Here is a 17,855-nt window from a genome sequence, read left to right on the forward strand (position 1 = left end):
CTTATTGTGACTCAAAAAATTACACAAGGTATGTGTGTATCATTGGTCTGGTTTTGGAAAATGTTCTTGATGTTATGAAGCAGTAAATTAGTTAGATATTCAAGGCAGTTCTTAAAGAGATTATCTGACATGGAGGCTTAGAAAGGCAACTTGGAAGCTTCACACTCATGCTGTTTTAAAACCATGGTAAGGATAGCCAATGTGATTTCTCAAAATGAAACCTGAATCAAAATCCTAAATTTATGATTCTAGATTTCAGCCTTTCAAAACTAACGACTTCAATGAAGTTGCTGAGTTCAACAAGCCAAATCCGTGACCATACTGTAGCTACTTTCAAACATCTATTTATCGTATCCTGGCCTGAAGTTTTAACATGGACCTTCGATTTTCAGTTGGAGGAAAGTGTAGTCCTCCTCACTGGTCTCTGATCATTCTGCTCACTGAAAATATGGTGCAGATACGAAAAGGTTTTACCTATTTCTGTTGTATGCAAGATACTACAATGTGAAAGGAAGAGAGGAAACTCATATGGTGTGTAGTGAGTGCATATTCTTACCCCATTCCTCACAGCCATTTGCTCTCCTACTTTGGTACCACACACAAAAGCAAGTGAACAAAAAAAACCCAGAAGCACTAATTTGAATCTTAGGGGCTGAAAAAAAAATCTGTTATTTGTTGCTTGAGAGGTTTATTAGCTTTAGCCAACTGTTTGTGTACCTTTGGATTTGCAACCATCCTTCTGTTCCCTGTATGCTGTTTTTTATCCATTTCTTCCTCTGCATTTCTGTGTTGCAGAAACTTCCAAAAAGAGAGATAGGGAATGTAACACTCCAGTTCTTATTTTCTTATCTTTGAGTGTTCCGTTCTAGAGCTACTTCCTTTCATTGTGATTGATCTCTCTTATTCTAACAAATGTTAGTCTTCTTGGTGTAATTTCTGCTTCTAAAAGACAAGAGAACTTACTTCCACTGGGTTGATTTAGAGAAAATCAGAAGCTAGACTTTTTTTGTGTAGTAATCAGGAGAAGAGAAAGTTCTCCAAGTGTCAAGGATGATTGCATGAGTGGCATCACCTGTAGCTTACAGTTGGTTAGTACTGATGTGATAAGGGTGCCCTGAGCTGTACAGTGATGCTTAGATATGGTGTACACCAATGAAGCAAAATCTTTGCAAAGTCTGTTGTTTCAGGTATGCATTCTCCTGTTGTGACTTCATGCTCCTTTAAACATGTTTTAGTGATTTTGACTTTTGTCTTGTAATCTAAAGGTTTTGAATGCTCTCCAGCATACAAAATATCAAAACACTGGAGTTTATTAGTCTAATTTCAAAGAGAAAGCTAAAGTTAGATATAACTAGAAGCAGTGCACTTCTTTGGTCATCTTATTATGCCTTCCTGTAGGATATGGTCAGTTGATTTTTTGTCTTTTTTTTAATGGTTATTAGGTGACTGACTGATACAGTTCTTATCAACTCTGTATTGTTTTTTTCAGAAGTTGATAGTATCTTGAAAATTGCTAATCTGAAACTTTAAGCACCTTACACTCGCCGTTGTGCATCATAGACACTTTTGAACTTAAAATATCAAAATAATTGAGCTCCTCAATGCTCTTATAGTGTGTTTTACTCTTTGTTTTGCTTATTTCTATATTAAAAGATAACAGAGAAAAACAGTGGCCTTCCTAAAGTGTGCAACAGATTACTAGTCTGGTAGAATTTTTGCAGCACAATATGTGGTGTTGTTTGCTCAATTAGAAGCACATTTGTAATTGAAAACTATCCTTCCTCCATACCCCTTCAATTTGTTTTTGTGGTATGTTTTGTTTTGTTTTGTTTTTTTGTTTCTTATTTGATTTTTTTTTTTGTTTGTTTGGTTTGGCTTTTTTCTGAGTCTTTAATATGAGTGACTGCTCAGAGTGTTCAATTTACATTTCATTAATATATATGTGTGATCTGCTTCATATCTAAATGGCAATACCCAGGTTTCAGGTTTCAAATATGGGTACACATCAGTGAAAAACTGGTGCAGAACTGGACGTGTGCTGGACTGCATGCTCTGTGGTGTAATTGAAGCAATGTGCGAATTTGATATGTGATTATTCTTCTTGACTGTATATTTGTAAATAACATTTAAGCACTTCAGTGTATTTGAGAAGTTTAACTCTCAGATTGGACTGGAAGCCTACAAATTGTACATGAATAAAATGTAATATTTATAATTGAAACCTTGGGCTAAAATTGATAAATCACAGCTTTAGCAATTTCCTGGTGTTATTTATTAAAGCTTTGAACAAGTTAAGACAAGGACATTGAAAAGAAGTATAACTGAATGAACTAGTAGATGCACATTCCATTATTCTTCAAGAACTCCTGAGTTCACAATTTTTATTTCTGTAATGACTCTGAGTACTTCGACACTGTAGCTGTGCCTTTCAGTGTATGCAAGTTTCATTCATTATTAATGAGCTGAGACACCTAAAATTTGATAGACGTCTAAAGCGTGGTCAGTTAAATTCAGTTCGGTTGTTGTAGCTTATCTGTTTATTTCTTCACAGTAAAGTCAAAGTGACTAGGGGGGGATTGAAATTTTCTTAGTCCAGGTAGAATGTGTTACTGCCAGACCAGTGTGTATTGTAGAAGTCAGAGTGCAAATTACAGTCAGAACTATATAAATAATGTAGGCATGAGCTGCACCAAACATTTATTAATGCTTGTGTGCCTGATTGTGCTGACCTTCTGGTTTCCGAGAGAACAGGGATCTTTAGAAAGATGGTGTATTTTAAGGCAATGTAAATTTAACTGCTAGGAAATACCGTCTGCTTACTCTTCCCTCAGCAGGAAGAAGTGTTATGTGTGATGTGTCTGTGAGTGTCTGTACAACATTGTTCTTAGTACCAATTAATTAATAATTAGTTCAACTAACACTCATTTATCTGCTACTCTTACAGGTATTCCTTATAAACAGCTGACTGTAGGTGTCCCCAAGGAGATATTTGAGAATGAGAAGAGAGTGGCTCTATCACCAGCTGGAGTTCAGTCCTTGGTTAAACAAGGCTTCAATGTTGTGGTTGAATATGGTGCTGGAGAAGCTTCCAAATTTTCTGATGACCATTACAGACAAGCTGGAGCAATGATCCAGGGAACCAAAGAAGTTCTGGCATCTGATTTGATTGTTAAAGTAATTACTTTATTGATTTGTTACATTCATTTTGGAGAAACAGGGAATGTTTGTTTTTTTTTTAATCGTCTGCTGAAAGTTCAGTTAGTAAGCTCCTTCAAATTAATATAAGTTCCAATTTCAGTTTTAATATGTTTTTTTTGTTCTTTTAATAGCTCAAGTGTGCACCTACAGTAGTAAACTATTAAATGGCAGCATTGAAAAATTTTTTACGAAGTTTTTAACTTCCTCGGAGGAGTTGTCCTTTTTATAGAACAAGATGGACTAGTTTGGACTGTGATCAGAAGATGAGATCCCTGCTCTAAGAACCTTTCAGTCCAGAATTAGTCACAGATAGCTCAAGTTACTCTTGGAAAAGGGAGTTGCTTGGAATTTTGAAAATACAGGTTTCTAACTTTTCGCAGTCAGACATCCAACAAATGCACAGCAGCAGTGTGTTTCAAAAATATTAGTAACTGAATGAGTTGTAGCTGGAAAGAGGAGTAAAAGTGAAGTTTCTGGAGAGGTATTAAGTTGTGCAGAATCCTGAGGTTAAAAAGAGAAATACTTGAAACTTGATGTTAAAGTTTCTTTTAACTGCTGTATTTGAAGTTGTCCTGTCAGGATTGAACATAGAGGTCGAGTGTGTTCTGATTTATTTCCTCTGTTTGATTTGGAAACTTCTCTTTCTTCAGGTGAGGGCTCCTATACATAACTCAGCTCTAGGTGTACATGAGGCAGATCTTTTTAAGACGTCGGCTACCCTGATTAGTTTTATCTACCCTGCACAAAACCCAGACCTCCTGAAAAAACTTGCAGAAAAAAAAACTACTGTCCTGGCTATGGATCAGGTTCCACGGATCACCATTGCTCAGGGTTATGATGCACTTAGCTCCATGGCCAACATTGCTGGGTATGAATCTTAGTACTTTATTTTCTTTTTTCTCATTGGCTTCAGTAAGCGTAGCTGGATTAAAAGCTATGTACTTTGGTATTAGGTATGTCTCAACCAGTTCTAGATCTCTGTTTTCATACAGATATTTTGATCAGACTGATGCTGTTGGAGGTTTCAAACCACTTAAGTTTCTTACGATCAGCTTTGTAGCAGATCATAGTAAGGCTTTTGGAATAAACAAAATTGAAAGCAGTTCTAATCTATATACTGCTTTGTCTAGTGCCTTTTAAATCTGCCCTAGGTGAGAGCATATTCAAAGACACCCAAGACACCTTGAACCCTCTTTGTCTGTCATTGGGATCTGATCTTGGGAGCTCATCTAAGCAACATTCAGTGTGAATGCTTCGCAGTGGCAGATATAAACAAAAGACCAAATATTCTCAGACATCTTTATCCTTTGCAACTGGCATTGTAGTGAATTAAAATGTTGTCGCCAAGCTGACTTGTATTATAACGTTCTTCATTGCCTTTTCATTTTTTTTTTAAATTGGATAATAATGATTAGGCATAATAAGCCTTGGAGAAGGCTGACAGATTTTTGTGAACAGCCTCAGTGCATGTTTGCTTAGTTCTCTCTGTTTTCATTGTTTGTATTTTTACTAAAATACAAACATTAACAATGTATTTAAAGATATGCAAGCTACAAGCTGTATTGAAAGTTATAGCTAATTTTACAGCATACAAACCTCCATATGTCCCTGCTAGAGGCAGGAAAGAGAGTAGAACAGGGCTGTTGAATCCCAACACTGTTATTAAAAGTGCAAGAAAATGTACATCTCTGCTGATGTTAACTTGTCATTCAGCCACCCAAAGCAGACGGGGCAAAAGAAGTAGCATGGTTAAGCTGTTTGCCACAAGCCATATAGCTCTACAGAGACAGCATCACAGTATCATTTTGAATGTGTGAAAGTGACTTTACTGCAAAGTTACTGTGAGTTTTTCATTTGCTTGTTCATGTTTCATTTCCTAACAAGCCTTAGGTTACAGCCTTTGAAGGCAGTGTCGAATACTATAGAGTTAACTTTTGATAAGCTGTGTATTTATTTTTCAGGTAAAATTTTGAGAGTGTGAATCATTGTGGTCATCAAGTATGTAGCAGTCCAAAAATTCTATCTGAGAATACATTTTATGCTTAAAAAACCCCCCAACAAAACCAAAAAACCAAAAAAACAAAACAAGAAATCCAGACAAAACCAATTAAACTGGTGCTCAACAGTAAAATATTAAACTGGCTTTATCTAATGCATGCTATGATCAGATGTTCATCCTTTCGGTTCCTGCCATGAGTGGAATTATATGAGATTTGAAAAATTGTGATAAATATTTGTCTTTATTTGACAGTTACAAGGCTGTGGTACTGGCAGCAAATCACTTTGGTCGATTTTTCACGGGTCAGATCACAGCTGCTGGTAAAGTTCCTCCGGCAAAGGTATGTGCAGTTAGAAAAAGACTGTGGCAGAATAATATTTGAGCGCCTGACCACTGCCACAAATGTGTTAGAAGGCTTTTTTTCCTGCCTTGAGGCTAATTCTAGAGACTTTAGAAATGCCTGTACTTATGTACCCTGTAGTAATATTTTTTCTTTTATTAATTGAATAATTTGAGTTTTACTTGAGTTTGTGTAGTTTTAAAACTCAGACCAGCTATACAAGGATAGGTTTTTGGGTTTTTTTCCATGTGGCGAAAGGCAAGGAAACATTTAAGAACAATCAGATACTGTGATTTCTGGTGAATTGAAGACTGATGAAAAGGTTTGCTTGATTGGAAATGCATTGGATTGAGTTAAAGAGAAATGAAAATAGTTAAGGAAGGTGGAGAAAAAAGGAATTAAGGAGAAAACCTCTACTACTTACATAAGTTGTTAGCTACAGATGAATTTGCCCTCACATAAGTGAAGTCAGGAGTTACAGCTTTTGAGCTGTTATGTTTACAGGGCATCTTTAGCAAAGTAGTTTTGGATTCTGTGTCCTAAGATAACTTGTTTAAATTTGACAAAGTTTAAACAAAAATTACAAATGACAAATTAGTCAGATATGTCGGAGGTTGTGAAGGCAGTGCAGTGGTGCTACTTTACTAGTGAGTTCTAATTTCAGTTTGTGGGTCAAGCATGATAGTTTGTATCATTTTAGGTCTTGATCATTGGAGGAGGTGTTGCTGGCCTGGCTTCTGCAGGAGCAGCTAAGGCAATGGGTGCAGTGGTTCGTGGATTTGATACTAGGTAAGTGTGTTAAAGTGGTAATAGCATTCTGAAATTATTTTATGATTAAATAGTTTGTGGCTGTATGACAGTGAAAAAACACTTGTACTGCACTGAATCACAATTCTTTTCCTACCAGTTTTTATTTCATTATTATGCCTCCATTTTTTTTTTTATACCTCAAAAAAAAATCCCCCAAACCATACCCTTCCAGAGAGTCCATCTCATGAAATCATTCAGATCTATATGAATAAAAATTTGTTGCTTTATGAAAATGAGAAAGTTAGGACTTTTATCCAGAACTTGAGTGTGTTCTTGGGGACACAGGAAGCATGATAAAGATATAGTCTTTGTGCCCTCATTTGTAGTTTGGTTTGACCCAGATGTATAACTGCATACTCTCACTTGTAGTCTCTTGATGTCAGAGAGGCCAGCTAGAAACCCTTTGGAGAGATTATTCTTCCAATTTGCTGAAGAAGAGAAAGTGATCAAGTTACTTTATTTATGAAACTCAGAATAAACAAACAGGAGCCTCAGCTGGATCTGCTTTAAATGGTGTTTTCCCTGGGTCTCTTCTTTATGTTTGGAACAATTATTTTGTCCCCTTGCTACTTTTTTAGAGTAATGGACAGAAAACTATGAAGCAGTAGCATTTTTCTGCTTATAGTTACAGGGACTGTAAACTCTTTTTTCTTTTTTTTTTTTTTTTTTTTCAAAACAGCCTTCTTTAGTGAGTTTGTATGTGCTTAATACTGTATTTGCATTAAAATTACTTTTATATTTTGATTTTATGCCGAAGTGTCATCTAGTGCTACTTTGTTATGTCTAATATGAGAGAAGAAAAATTATCTCCAGATTTATGATTCACAGTAAGAAAATCTTCATATTCCTTAAAACAAACTGGAAAGGGTTTATTTTTCTTGACTTTTAAAACTTCTCAGACTCATTTCCGTTCCGAAGTATCATCTTTACTTGTATCTTATATTGCAAGAATGTTTGTGTTAAATGCTCTGTATGTTGTGAGTGTTCACCTAACACTGAAATTTATTCTAGTTATTTACTGTGATATCATACGATGCAAAATAAATTACAGATGTACAAGAAAACTGTAAAAAAATCTAACTCAAACCCAACCCGGGCCACCAACCTGTCCAGTCTCACATTTGCCCTCTCCCAGCCACTTTTTCCTGTTAAAATAAGACCTGCTGGTATTTCACAGATTAAAGACAGGGCCAGAGGTTTGTGTATATATAACCTGTCTTAGGCACCTGAGTTTGGGCTAATAGATTTACCTAGCTATGATAAAGGTGTGTAGAGTTACTCAACAGTTAACCTCCCAGGTTTGAGACTTTTCTCAGAGCAGCTCTGCTGACTATGCAGGAAACGGTAGCTTGCATTTGTTTGTTATTCAAGTATCTTCATTAGGAATATAAAATTATTGATGCACTTAACTTTTTTCACTAAATACAGAAATTTGAGGTTTGTACTTACAGTCTCCTAATCCTAGAAGAAGTTTTAGATCTCTTACTTTAACAAGACTAGTATTAAAAAGACCAGAAATGTTGTGGTGGATTTTTAAAAAAGTGATTATTGTCTCCTCCATATTTTTCTTTTCCTAGAGCTGCAGCTTTGGAACAGTTTAAGTCTCTTGGTGCTGAACCTCTGGAAGTAGACTTAAAGGAATCTGGAGAGGGACAAGGTGGTTATGCTAAAGAAATGTCCAAAGAATTCATTGAGGCTGAAATGAAACTCTTTGCCAAACAGTGCCAAGATGTTGATATTATTATCACTACAGCACTTATTCCAGGTATGTTTTATGAGCAAGATGCTAATTTTCGTTTATTAGGTCTAAGTTGGCATGTTTTGGAGGTGTGCCTGTAGTACAAACTAGGCATTAAGGAATTACATCTCTTTGATCATGTAACTTTTCTCTTCCCTGATAAATGGGAAGTGGTAAAGGCGTGTGCCTTTTTTTAAACTTTTCACAAACAAGCAGTCTTTGTCTCATTATAATAATTTCTTCTTATTAAACAAGGGGTAGATGGTAAGAAAATAAGGCTGCAATTTTCTTGCATATTGACTAATATTTCTTGCTTCACTGCTACTGCTGTTCAACTTGTGCACCAAATCAAGTCCAGTTGAAACAGTACTTGACTTGAGTTTTAAGATTGTATGTCATCTTTTCACTGAGGAAAAAAATGGACTTGCCAGCATGTTGGGTAGACTGCAAATGTATAGCTTTTTTATATGGGGGGAAGATTCTAGTGTATCTCTTCCCTTTGCCTGTTTAAACACACATTCTGTGAGATTTTAACCTAGGTAACTATTACTGGAAATTTTTTTTTCAAAAATAAGGATTACAGATAGAGAGAGAGAAGGGGAGAACTCAACTCCTAAGCTCTATAGAGAAAAAGCTATATTTTGTATTTAACTTGTTATGTCTTGTCTTGTCAGGCAAAAAAGCTCCTGTCTTGTTTAAGAAAGATATGATTGAATCAATGAAGGAAGGTTCAGTAGTTGTGGATTTAGCTGCAGAAGCAGGGGGAAACATTGAGACTACAAAGCCTGGAGAAATGTATGTTCATAAGGTGAGCATTTTCATCTGCAGATCACTTGCAGTTTGCATGAGTTCACATTGTGTTTTGTAAACTATATGCTGGAACTGATGATCTGGTTTTCTTACTTAAACTCTAGTAATATTTGAGATTTTCATTTGGTCAGTAGTCCTCTCTATGTATAACAATCTGAATATTTTAAAAAAAACAGATACCTTAATTTTCTTGTTAAGTATGGAAGTTTTACCATATAGATTTCAAAATACAGTGATTTTTCTCTGGATATATCTGCCATGGTTGTCATAAATATAAGCAGGGTTGTGTGTATATATGTGTGTATATATATATATATACACACATAGTGAGTCATGCATTGTATTTGGCTTTGTGGTTTTCTAGGGAATTTTGATATCATTGCTTAAAAACTGTAAAATAGAAATAATCAGATATTTTCATGAAGAACTTATATGGAGGGCTTTTAATCAGAGAAATACTACCCCTGGATGTAGTATACTGGCAATGAATGAGCTGTGGAAGAGAGCAGCAGTACAGAACTATTAGCAGTGTGTTACAGCATTGCAGTAAGAAGCCAGAGTTCCTTGAAGCCTGCATGGGTCTTTGCTCCTGCAACTTAAAAGCTGCCTTTTAACACCAGCTTGCTTGAACATGAGGAGTGTATGCCAGCTTCAGCTTCACACATCTGAGAGCTCGAGAGCCTGATAGCCAGGTATACTGGTATTTGTTCTTTAAACAGTGTGGATATACCATGCTACATCTTTCTCTAAGTGTGATCTCTGGCATATTACACTTGCACTGCCAGTTAGCTTTGAGAAAGCTCCTTTTCATTCCTACAGAAACCACAGAAAGTTGCCTTCAGTGCATGCCCTTCAGAGGGACCAAGAAGATGCCAAGCTTTGGGTAGGGTAATCTGTTTCCTGATTGCTTTAAGAAGCTAAGCAGAATAGTAGGATTTGGAGAGGACAAGCTGTTGTATCAGTACACCTGTGTATAGGCATGTTGCTAATTCCTTTAAAGGTGTTTGGTTTGTTCATATTAAATTCTGGAACTGTTGTGAGTAATCTTCCCCTGACTTAATAATATTAGAGCTGCAGGTAACAGTTTTAGCAGAGCTTAAAAATGGCAGCAAGTAAAACAAGTTAGATACGTATTTCCAGAAGGTTGTATTGGAAGAGATGCTGCTTCTTTTGAGGTTGAACTAATCTTAATATTTTACTTGAATTTCTTCCAGGGTGTTACACACATTGGCTACACAGACCTGCCTAGCAGAATGGCTACTCAGGCCAGTACTCTGTATTCCAATAATATTATCAAACTCTTAAAGGCTATTAGTCCTGACAAAGAGAACTTCTATTTTGATCCAAAAGATGAGTTTGATTATGGGACTCTGGATCATGTTGTTAGAGGAACTGTAGTAATGAAGGTAAGCCAGTTAATATTCTCTTCTTAATTTGTGAGTACATACTTTGACATTTATCAGTGTTGTCTTGTCAAAATGCATTTAAAGATACATGCCTGCATGCCTGTAGACTTCAGCTGTGACTTGATGGGCATTGTGTTTGAGCAGTTGTGTTTGTATTTGGCTAAATAATCCTCTACCCCTTTTTGTGAAGTTAAATCTATTTGCTTTTGTCTTCTGTTACTGTTAAACAAATACCTAACGTCTACTCATGAAAAACAGGAAAAAAAAATTTGTATGTTGTATACATGTGATAAAAACATAGGTATTAAACACATTTTTGAAACATTAGTGTGGGACCAGAGAAAAATTCTTCCTTCATTGTTAAAAATACATGTTTGTTTCTGTTCTTAAAAGATTAACTGCAGAAAAAAAAAAGGAACTACACTATAAAGGATATTAGGAAATAGTAAAATACAAAATTAAAGCGTGGGCCAGGATGCACTCTCCTTTATGCAACTTTTAAGATGCAATCATTTGCAGATCAAGTAACAGGTATTAATTTCTGTTTCTGAGTTTTGGGCATAATGCTGCCAATGCTTTGTTATGTACTCTTGGATAGACTTCAGCTCTCCCAGACTACTGAAGTTTTGTGTGCAGCTTAGGTCTGACACCTTCACTGGTTATTCATCCAGAAGCCTGAAGAACAGCAAGAGACATGAGGTGACATGCTTAATACCTAGCTGAGGTCTGGGCAGGCTCTGATTACAGTTGAGATCTGTAGCAGATTTTGTTTTTTTCAAAGACCTCGGTTTATTTTGCATAAGTGTTTTCAGTTTATGGAAATTTCCTCTTTTTTTGGTTTCTGCATTCAAGCCTTGTGTTTCCATCAGGTGCTCTTGTGCTGATGTTAAATCTATTTCACCTGTTTTTTCAGTTGAGTATGGTTAACTTGCTCAGGCTGTAACTGATAATCCATTCTTGGAAACTTCAGCTGATGCAGAAAGGGAATGTGTTTCAGTGGCATAGCTGTAGGTTGACTTAACCGAGTTGCAGGATTAAGAAGAGCAGGCTCCTTTAACTGTAAAGCATCTACCATGTTAGGGGTAACTATATATCTCTTATCAGGATGGCAAGGTGATTTTCCCAGCACCTCCACCAAATAACATTCCTCAAGGAGCCCCTGTGAAGCAGAAGACAGTAGCAGAGATGGAAGCAGACAAAGCAGCTACTGTCACACCTTTTAGAAAGACTATGACTAGTGCATCTGCATACACAGCAGGTAAGCAACTTCCAGAGTTGGGGAAACAGGGTAGAGTGCTCCTCATTCCACTAATACTTCTACATGACGCCTGGTCTTACTCATTCAGTTCAATAATTAGCTGGGAGGGGAATTGATTGTCTGGTGTGTCCTAGTGCAAAACGAGTGTAGTGTAATAACTGCTTTTGAGATGGAAAATAAAATCTTAATGAAAGCTGTTAACATGTCAAACCTGCCATATGAAGAGAGTCTGAGACAACTGGGTCTGTTCAGCCTTGAGAAGAGAGGGCTTAGGGGAGACCTTATGATGTTCCAGTACTTTGTGTGGGCTACAAAGAAGATGGTAGCTCCCCACCTATGAGGAGTCACATGGACAAGATAAGGGGCAATGGGCACAAGTTGGTCCTGGGGAAATTCTGATTGAACAGAAGAGGACACTGTCTGAGGACAGACATTGGAATGGTCTCCCAGGGAAGTGGTGGATTCCACCACTTTGGAAGGTTTTAAGTCTCAGCTCAACAGGGTGCTGAAACATCTCATATAAATAATAATATTAAAAGGATTGGGCCAGACTTGGGCCAGGTGATCCTTGAGGTCCCTTCCAGCCTAATTTTCTATGATTCTATGCATGTGTATTTATACAAATACCAGCAAAGTAAATAAAATTCTCAAGGAGTTCTGGTGGGGATTTTAGCCGTACTTTGCATTAGAATTAATTCCATGCCAATTCTTAAATGCGGCATTTGATTTGGCAAATTAATATTGGCTCTTCTTGTCATTTGGTATTCTGTGTCCAAACTTTTGGATGAGGTAATTGATGAGCTGAGTATTCTTAATTTTAGTCTCTGTTATTCATATACATGCTTGGAGTCTTCCAAGTAATAATATCTCAGCGTGTTTGTGACTTATTTTTCTAAAGAATGGGAGCAACAGGATTCAATGTTGGTGTAGAATCCTATCTTTGCTGTTTTGTGTGCATGCATTACAAAGATGTGTGTACTGTATTTATAGTTTAATTTTCTATTGTAAAATAAACATTAGCACCACAAGATCCTTGTAGTTGGCAAAAAAATTTGCTCTTGAAATAACTAACATGCACGAAACATGTTTTGCTTTTAGCTAGACTTTTTTTTGTATAGTTTAAATGTAGGAAACAATGGAGAAGTTACAAAAATGTTTTGCTGTGCTTTCTTCTAGGTTTAGCCACTATGTTAGGACTGGGCATTGTAGCTCCCACTACTGCATTCACACAAATGGTGACAACATTTGGTCTAGCTGGAATAGTGGGGTACCATACAGTATGGGGAGTGACTCCTGCTCTTCACTCTCCACTCATGTCAGTGACTAATGCTATCTCAGGTAGGTAACTGTCACTCAGCTGCTTGCTTTCTGTTTGAAGTATGCACACCTCCTTCTACTTGAACTTTAAACAGAAATCTGCTTATATGCTTTTTAACATGCCAGCTTTATATGTCTGAATTTACTTTCATAAGTAACAATGACACCTGACATGCACTCATCCTGGGAGCATGTTTTTTCAAAAGAAGGCAAACCTGGTGGTGTGTATTTTTTTTTATATAAGTAATTTTTTGCTGTTAACCTGTTTGCTTTAAAGTTTGTTTTTCTTGGAGTCTCTGAAGTCTCTCATGGAACCCATCTTTCCTCCCATCTCTCCCATATGTTGCCCTGAAAATGTCTTTATATTTTATGGATTGTCTTTTCTCCTCAAACTATACCTTTTCACAGGAGAGAAAAGTAAAAATTCCTAAGTGACCTGTGAGATTTTGTCATAGTTTGACACTGACCTAGCAATTAAACTGAATGACAGATGCTATTAGTCCCCCTCCCCTCCCTGATAAAGAAAAGAGAGAAAACAAGGGGGAGAGACTTATGGGTTGGAAACTAAACTACACAGCTTTAATGAAACAGTAATGATAAAAAGGAAAAATTATTAAATGTATACAAATATACAGCAAAATGATACCACATTCCTCCGCCTTTTCCCCAATAATGCTCATGTCACCACCTGAGGCTGCAGGGCAGCCCTGGGAAAGTCCAGGCTGGATTTCTGAAGTCAGCATCAGTCAGGAGCTGGAGGCAGGAACACTTGGACTCAGGCTGGCATGGATCAGGACCATAGGCAGACAAATGGATGGAATCTTTCCAGAATGCTGAAGCTAACAGGGACAGATGAAGGTAGAAGGAAGAGGGCAGAAGTAGTTTGACCCTTGTGATCCCTCAAATTTATACTAAGTATGACGTGTATGGAATGGAATACTCCGTTTGGTCAATTTTGGTCATTTATTTTGTTTGGCCCTCCCTAAAGGAGAGTTGAAGGTGTAATCTCTTTACTCCTTTTCTCCTTCCGGAGGGCAAAATGTTCCTCAGAACTGAGCAGTGACCTTGGTTCTGCATACCAGTCTCTATCTGTAACTGTAAACACTGAGTGTTATCAGTCCCTGAGAACAGAAGCAGACACTGAGAAACTTGCTGTTAATTTCAGCAAGTGCAGTTACTTACAAGAGACTTAGCTGAAAGCAAAATTACAAGACAGAAAATTAGCTCTATCCTGGCCCAAACAAGGACAGATTTGTAGCTCTATTGTGTAACTCTACTCTAAATATGTAAGATTTTATATATCTGTTTTTATATGTATGTGACAGGTCACTAGCCTGATCAAATTTGACGAATACAGGCAGTTATTTATTTTATCAAACAAGTACTTGGAGGCTTGAGGCACTGTACTTCTATTTTGATATTCATATACATTTTATATGTTTTTCTATTGAAACATGTTTTTAATTCTGAAAAAGGTGATGGTAGTCTTTATTTAAATTGTAATGTGTAGAGTAGAGGTCAAAATTTGTGTTGACAGGTATCTGACAACTGAAAGGAAACTTGCTATAGGTAAGGAGCCTTTTAAAGTTCAGTAATGCTTTTTCCTCTTTCAAATAGGACTAACTGCGGTTGGTGGGCTGGTATTGATGGGAGGGAACTATATCCCTGAAAACACTCCTCAAAGCCTAGCAGTACTTTCAACCTTCATCTCTTCAGTCAATATTGCAGGTAGGAATGTTAATTTTTTCCCAAGGATAACTTTAAAGAATTTACATAATTCTTTTTATTTCTTCTAGCTTTTTAATTGCATAGCTTTCAGAAATACTATTCTGGCAGTAGGATCTGAGAGTACCCATCAGTAAAGAACATGACCCTCAATTTTCATAGATTTTTTGTCCCTGTTTTGCACACCCTGTGGTGTAGTCTTTTTTTTTTTTTTTTTAAGGACGCATTTAAATGTGCATTTTTCTTTTGAAGTCCTTTAGGTGATGTTTGTATGAAATCCCTTGCTGGATGTATCCTGAGGTGGTACTGCTTGTTTTCCTTTTCCTACTTGAAAAATACACATAGAACAAAACTCTGCTTGTTTGAGCTTCAGAATTCCCTGCTTCACAAATAAGTAAGATAAGAAAGCAAGCAATGTAGCTTACAAATAATGTTTTTTTGCTAGTTGACTAAACTGTGTCCTGCAGTCAGCCTAGAGTATGCAGCCATACCACGTCCTTCAGGCTTCCTGACTCGTTTTTGTGAATTTCCTCCAAAGGTTAAGAAAGCAGGATGTCACCCTGATTATTTCTTCATTTCCTGGTGATTTTTCCAGATTACTATCTTTTTAGAAACTATTGGTGAAAGTTGGTAACTCTGTAGTAATATGTTTTTATCAAATATGTCTCTTTGCTTGCCCAGGTGGATTTCTAGTTACACAGAGAATGCTGGATATGTTCAAACGTCCTACAGATCCTCCTGAGTACAATTACTTGTACCTCCTTCCTGGTGGTGTATTTGTAGGAGGCTATGCAGCTGCTCTAAGTGGTGGCTACAACATTGAACAGGTAGAAGATTTTTTTGTGGCTTGTAGCCCACTATTCACAATGATGTATCTTTTTTTACTGCTTACTGTGTTGAGAGGTAAATAGCACATTATCTGTAGTCTTTATCAGCTGTGTAGTCCCACAAAGCCAATCTGAAGTTGATTAAGCTTGCAATTGTACCCCAAATGCTGACTCTAAAATTTTAAAAGCTTTGCATTTTTTTTTCTGTAAAGCAGCAGGTACTTTGTTATTTATTTGAGAGATTTCCTAAATTAAAGCTTAAATATTTGCAGAAATCAGTCTCTGGTTTAGATGTTTCTGAAAATTTTACTTGGCATGACAGTTAAGTCGGTATGACATCTGGATGGGATGAGATTTCAGCGTAGAGGAATAAACATGGGTTGTACCTAAAGCACCTTGTTATGATCCACCCTATGGTTGATGTAACTTAATATTCAGATCCTGCAAGAAAAATAATAGCTGTGGTGGGCCAGGTGCAAATAGAAAGTTTAATTTGGTGGACAGGAGTATGAAGTGAAGATTTGGCATGTCTGTTAGAGAAAGAAAAAGAGAGAAAGAGAGAGGGAGAGCAAGAAGGAGAGGAAGAGAAAAAGTGTGGTACCACCACATGCAGATCCCACAATGTTCAGTCCGTCTTTCATCTTTCTTCCTGGGACATTGGTCTGGTCCTAGGCAGCAACGAGGAGTTTTCTGCCGCTCTTGTGGTAGATTCAAACTTTGTTGCTTTTACCCATTGTAAGGAGTGGGGCTGTTGCCTCTACTGGCCCTTAGTTAGCCCAAGGGTCATTAGCTGGTTGCCAGTTAGCCAGGGGCATCAGCTCACTGCTGTCTTTGTCTGGGTGAGACCCCTCACCTGACTATTTAAGTCATGGTGCTTATCAGGAGTGTGTGTCTGACATCCCACTTGCCAGTTGTTGTTTGAGGCAAAGATAATTCTGCTTACACCTTGCACAGCTTTTTTTATAAATTCTGAAACTATTACGGTAATGAACAGAGCAGTTTTGCTTTGGGTTTCTGCTAAAGGAAAACTGGTGTGGACTGGTATAGCAAATTAATTTGACTCAAGGTTAGTATTCATGGTGCAGATAAACCAAAGTCAATTGGAAAAATTTTGAATATATACCACATTTTAATTGGCCAAAGTCACATTCTGTGCAGCAGTTTCTCCTAGTCAAAAGAGGTTTGACCTCAGTTAAGAACTGTGACTTATTCTGGAGAAATCAGCCTTGCTGTGTAGTAATCTTGAAGATTTTTATAGTGATTATGCAGTTTTTCTCTATGTTATGTATGCATATTGATGTTCTTCTTATTTTAAAGATTATGTATCTGGGCTCAGGCTTATGCTGTGTGGGGGCCCTGGCTGGTCTGTCCACTCAAGGAACAGCTCGTCTTGGAAATGCTTTGGGTATGATTGGCGTTGCAGGAGGTTTAGCAGCAACTCTTGGAGGCCTTAAACCCTCACCTGAATTATTGGCACAGATGTCTGGTGCAATGGCACTTGGTGGTACCATGGGTATGTGTGTGATACTGTAAACTAACAATATATGTATATACATGCATTCATGTAAGCTGTATGTACACAAAATATTGTAGAGAGCAGAGTTGGATTGATTTATAAATCATAGATTATTTGACATATCTGTTATTTTGCAAATACGTGTACAAAGAATTGTGAGTTTCAGGGCTTTTATTAATGCATCAGGATATGGTTAAGAATGGGGAGACTGCTGGAAGAGTAGGAGCCCATTGTCTCTGATAGGGAAACAGGACATGCAGAGGTGAATGAACTTGCCTAACTTCGTACTTTTGTTCCTGACTGGATGCTGAGAAATCCTCTTTTCCACACTGTGCTTTCATGACACAAAATTTTGATTTTTCTCAATATTTAGAGAAGCCTCTAAGATCATGATATGCTTTAATCTTATGTTTAATTCCCATCATACCCATATTTTGCAAAATACACATATGCAGCTTTAGTTAAATACCATAGCAGTTTCTAGTGTGAAACAAGTTTTTCCACTGGAACAGGTGCATACGTTCATGTAATCATTGCACACTGAACCATGGTACATAAATTTCTATCTGCAGAGATAGGATGTGTTTTATAAGATTTCCCTCTTGTCTTCAACTCTCAATAGGTCTGACAATTGCTAAACGCATCCAGATTACAGATCTGCCCCAGCTAGTTGCTGCTTTCCATAGTTTGGTTGGTTTGGCTGCCGTGCTCACCTGCATAGCAGAATACATAATTGAATATCCTCACTTTGCTACTGATCCTGCTGCAAACCTCACCAAGATTGTGGCATACCTTGGCACGTACATTGGTGGAGTGACTTTCAGTGGCTCTCTTGTTGCTTATGGAAAACTGCAAGGTGAGAAAGTCAGAATTACTTATTAAAGAATTTACCCCCAGCCCCAGGGTTTAGC

At 37.2% G+C, this 17,855-nt stretch overlaps 1 protein-coding gene across 4 annotated transcripts in view; it reads left to right on the top strand.

Moving 5' to 3' along the window:
* NNT (nicotinamide nucleotide transhydrogenase) overlaps positions 1-17,855 on the top strand; it is a 43,375-nt gene that overhangs the window by 4,876 nt on the left and 20,644 nt on the right. For all 4 annotated transcript variants that reach the window (XM_030466714.1, XM_030466713.1, XM_030466715.1 and 1 more), the window contains exons 3-15: positions 2,945-3,174; positions 3,849-4,066; positions 5,450-5,537; positions 6,238-6,326; positions 7,925-8,112; positions 8,760-8,893; positions 10,110-10,301; positions 11,406-11,559; positions 12,736-12,897; positions 14,494-14,604; positions 15,283-15,428; positions 16,746-16,941; positions 17,567-17,800. In XM_030466714.1, coding sequence (XP_030322574.1) covers positions 2,945-3,174; positions 3,849-4,066; positions 5,450-5,537; positions 6,238-6,326; positions 7,925-8,112; positions 8,760-8,893; positions 10,110-10,301; positions 11,406-11,559; positions 12,736-12,897; positions 14,494-14,604; positions 15,283-15,428; positions 16,746-16,941; positions 17,567-17,800 — 2,142 coding nt within the window. The remainder of the gene's footprint in view (positions 1-2,944; positions 3,175-3,848; positions 4,067-5,449; positions 5,538-6,237; positions 6,327-7,924; positions 8,113-8,759; positions 8,894-10,109; positions 10,302-11,405; positions 11,560-12,735; positions 12,898-14,493; positions 14,605-15,282; positions 15,429-16,745; positions 16,942-17,566; positions 17,801-17,855) is intronic.

Source organism: Calypte anna, chromosome Z, assembly GCF_003957555.1.
Source record: "Calypte anna isolate BGI_N300 chromosome Z, bCalAnn1_v1.p, whole genome shotgun sequence".
Taxonomy (NCBI): domain Eukaryota; kingdom Metazoa; phylum Chordata; class Aves; order Apodiformes; family Trochilidae; genus Calypte; species Calypte anna.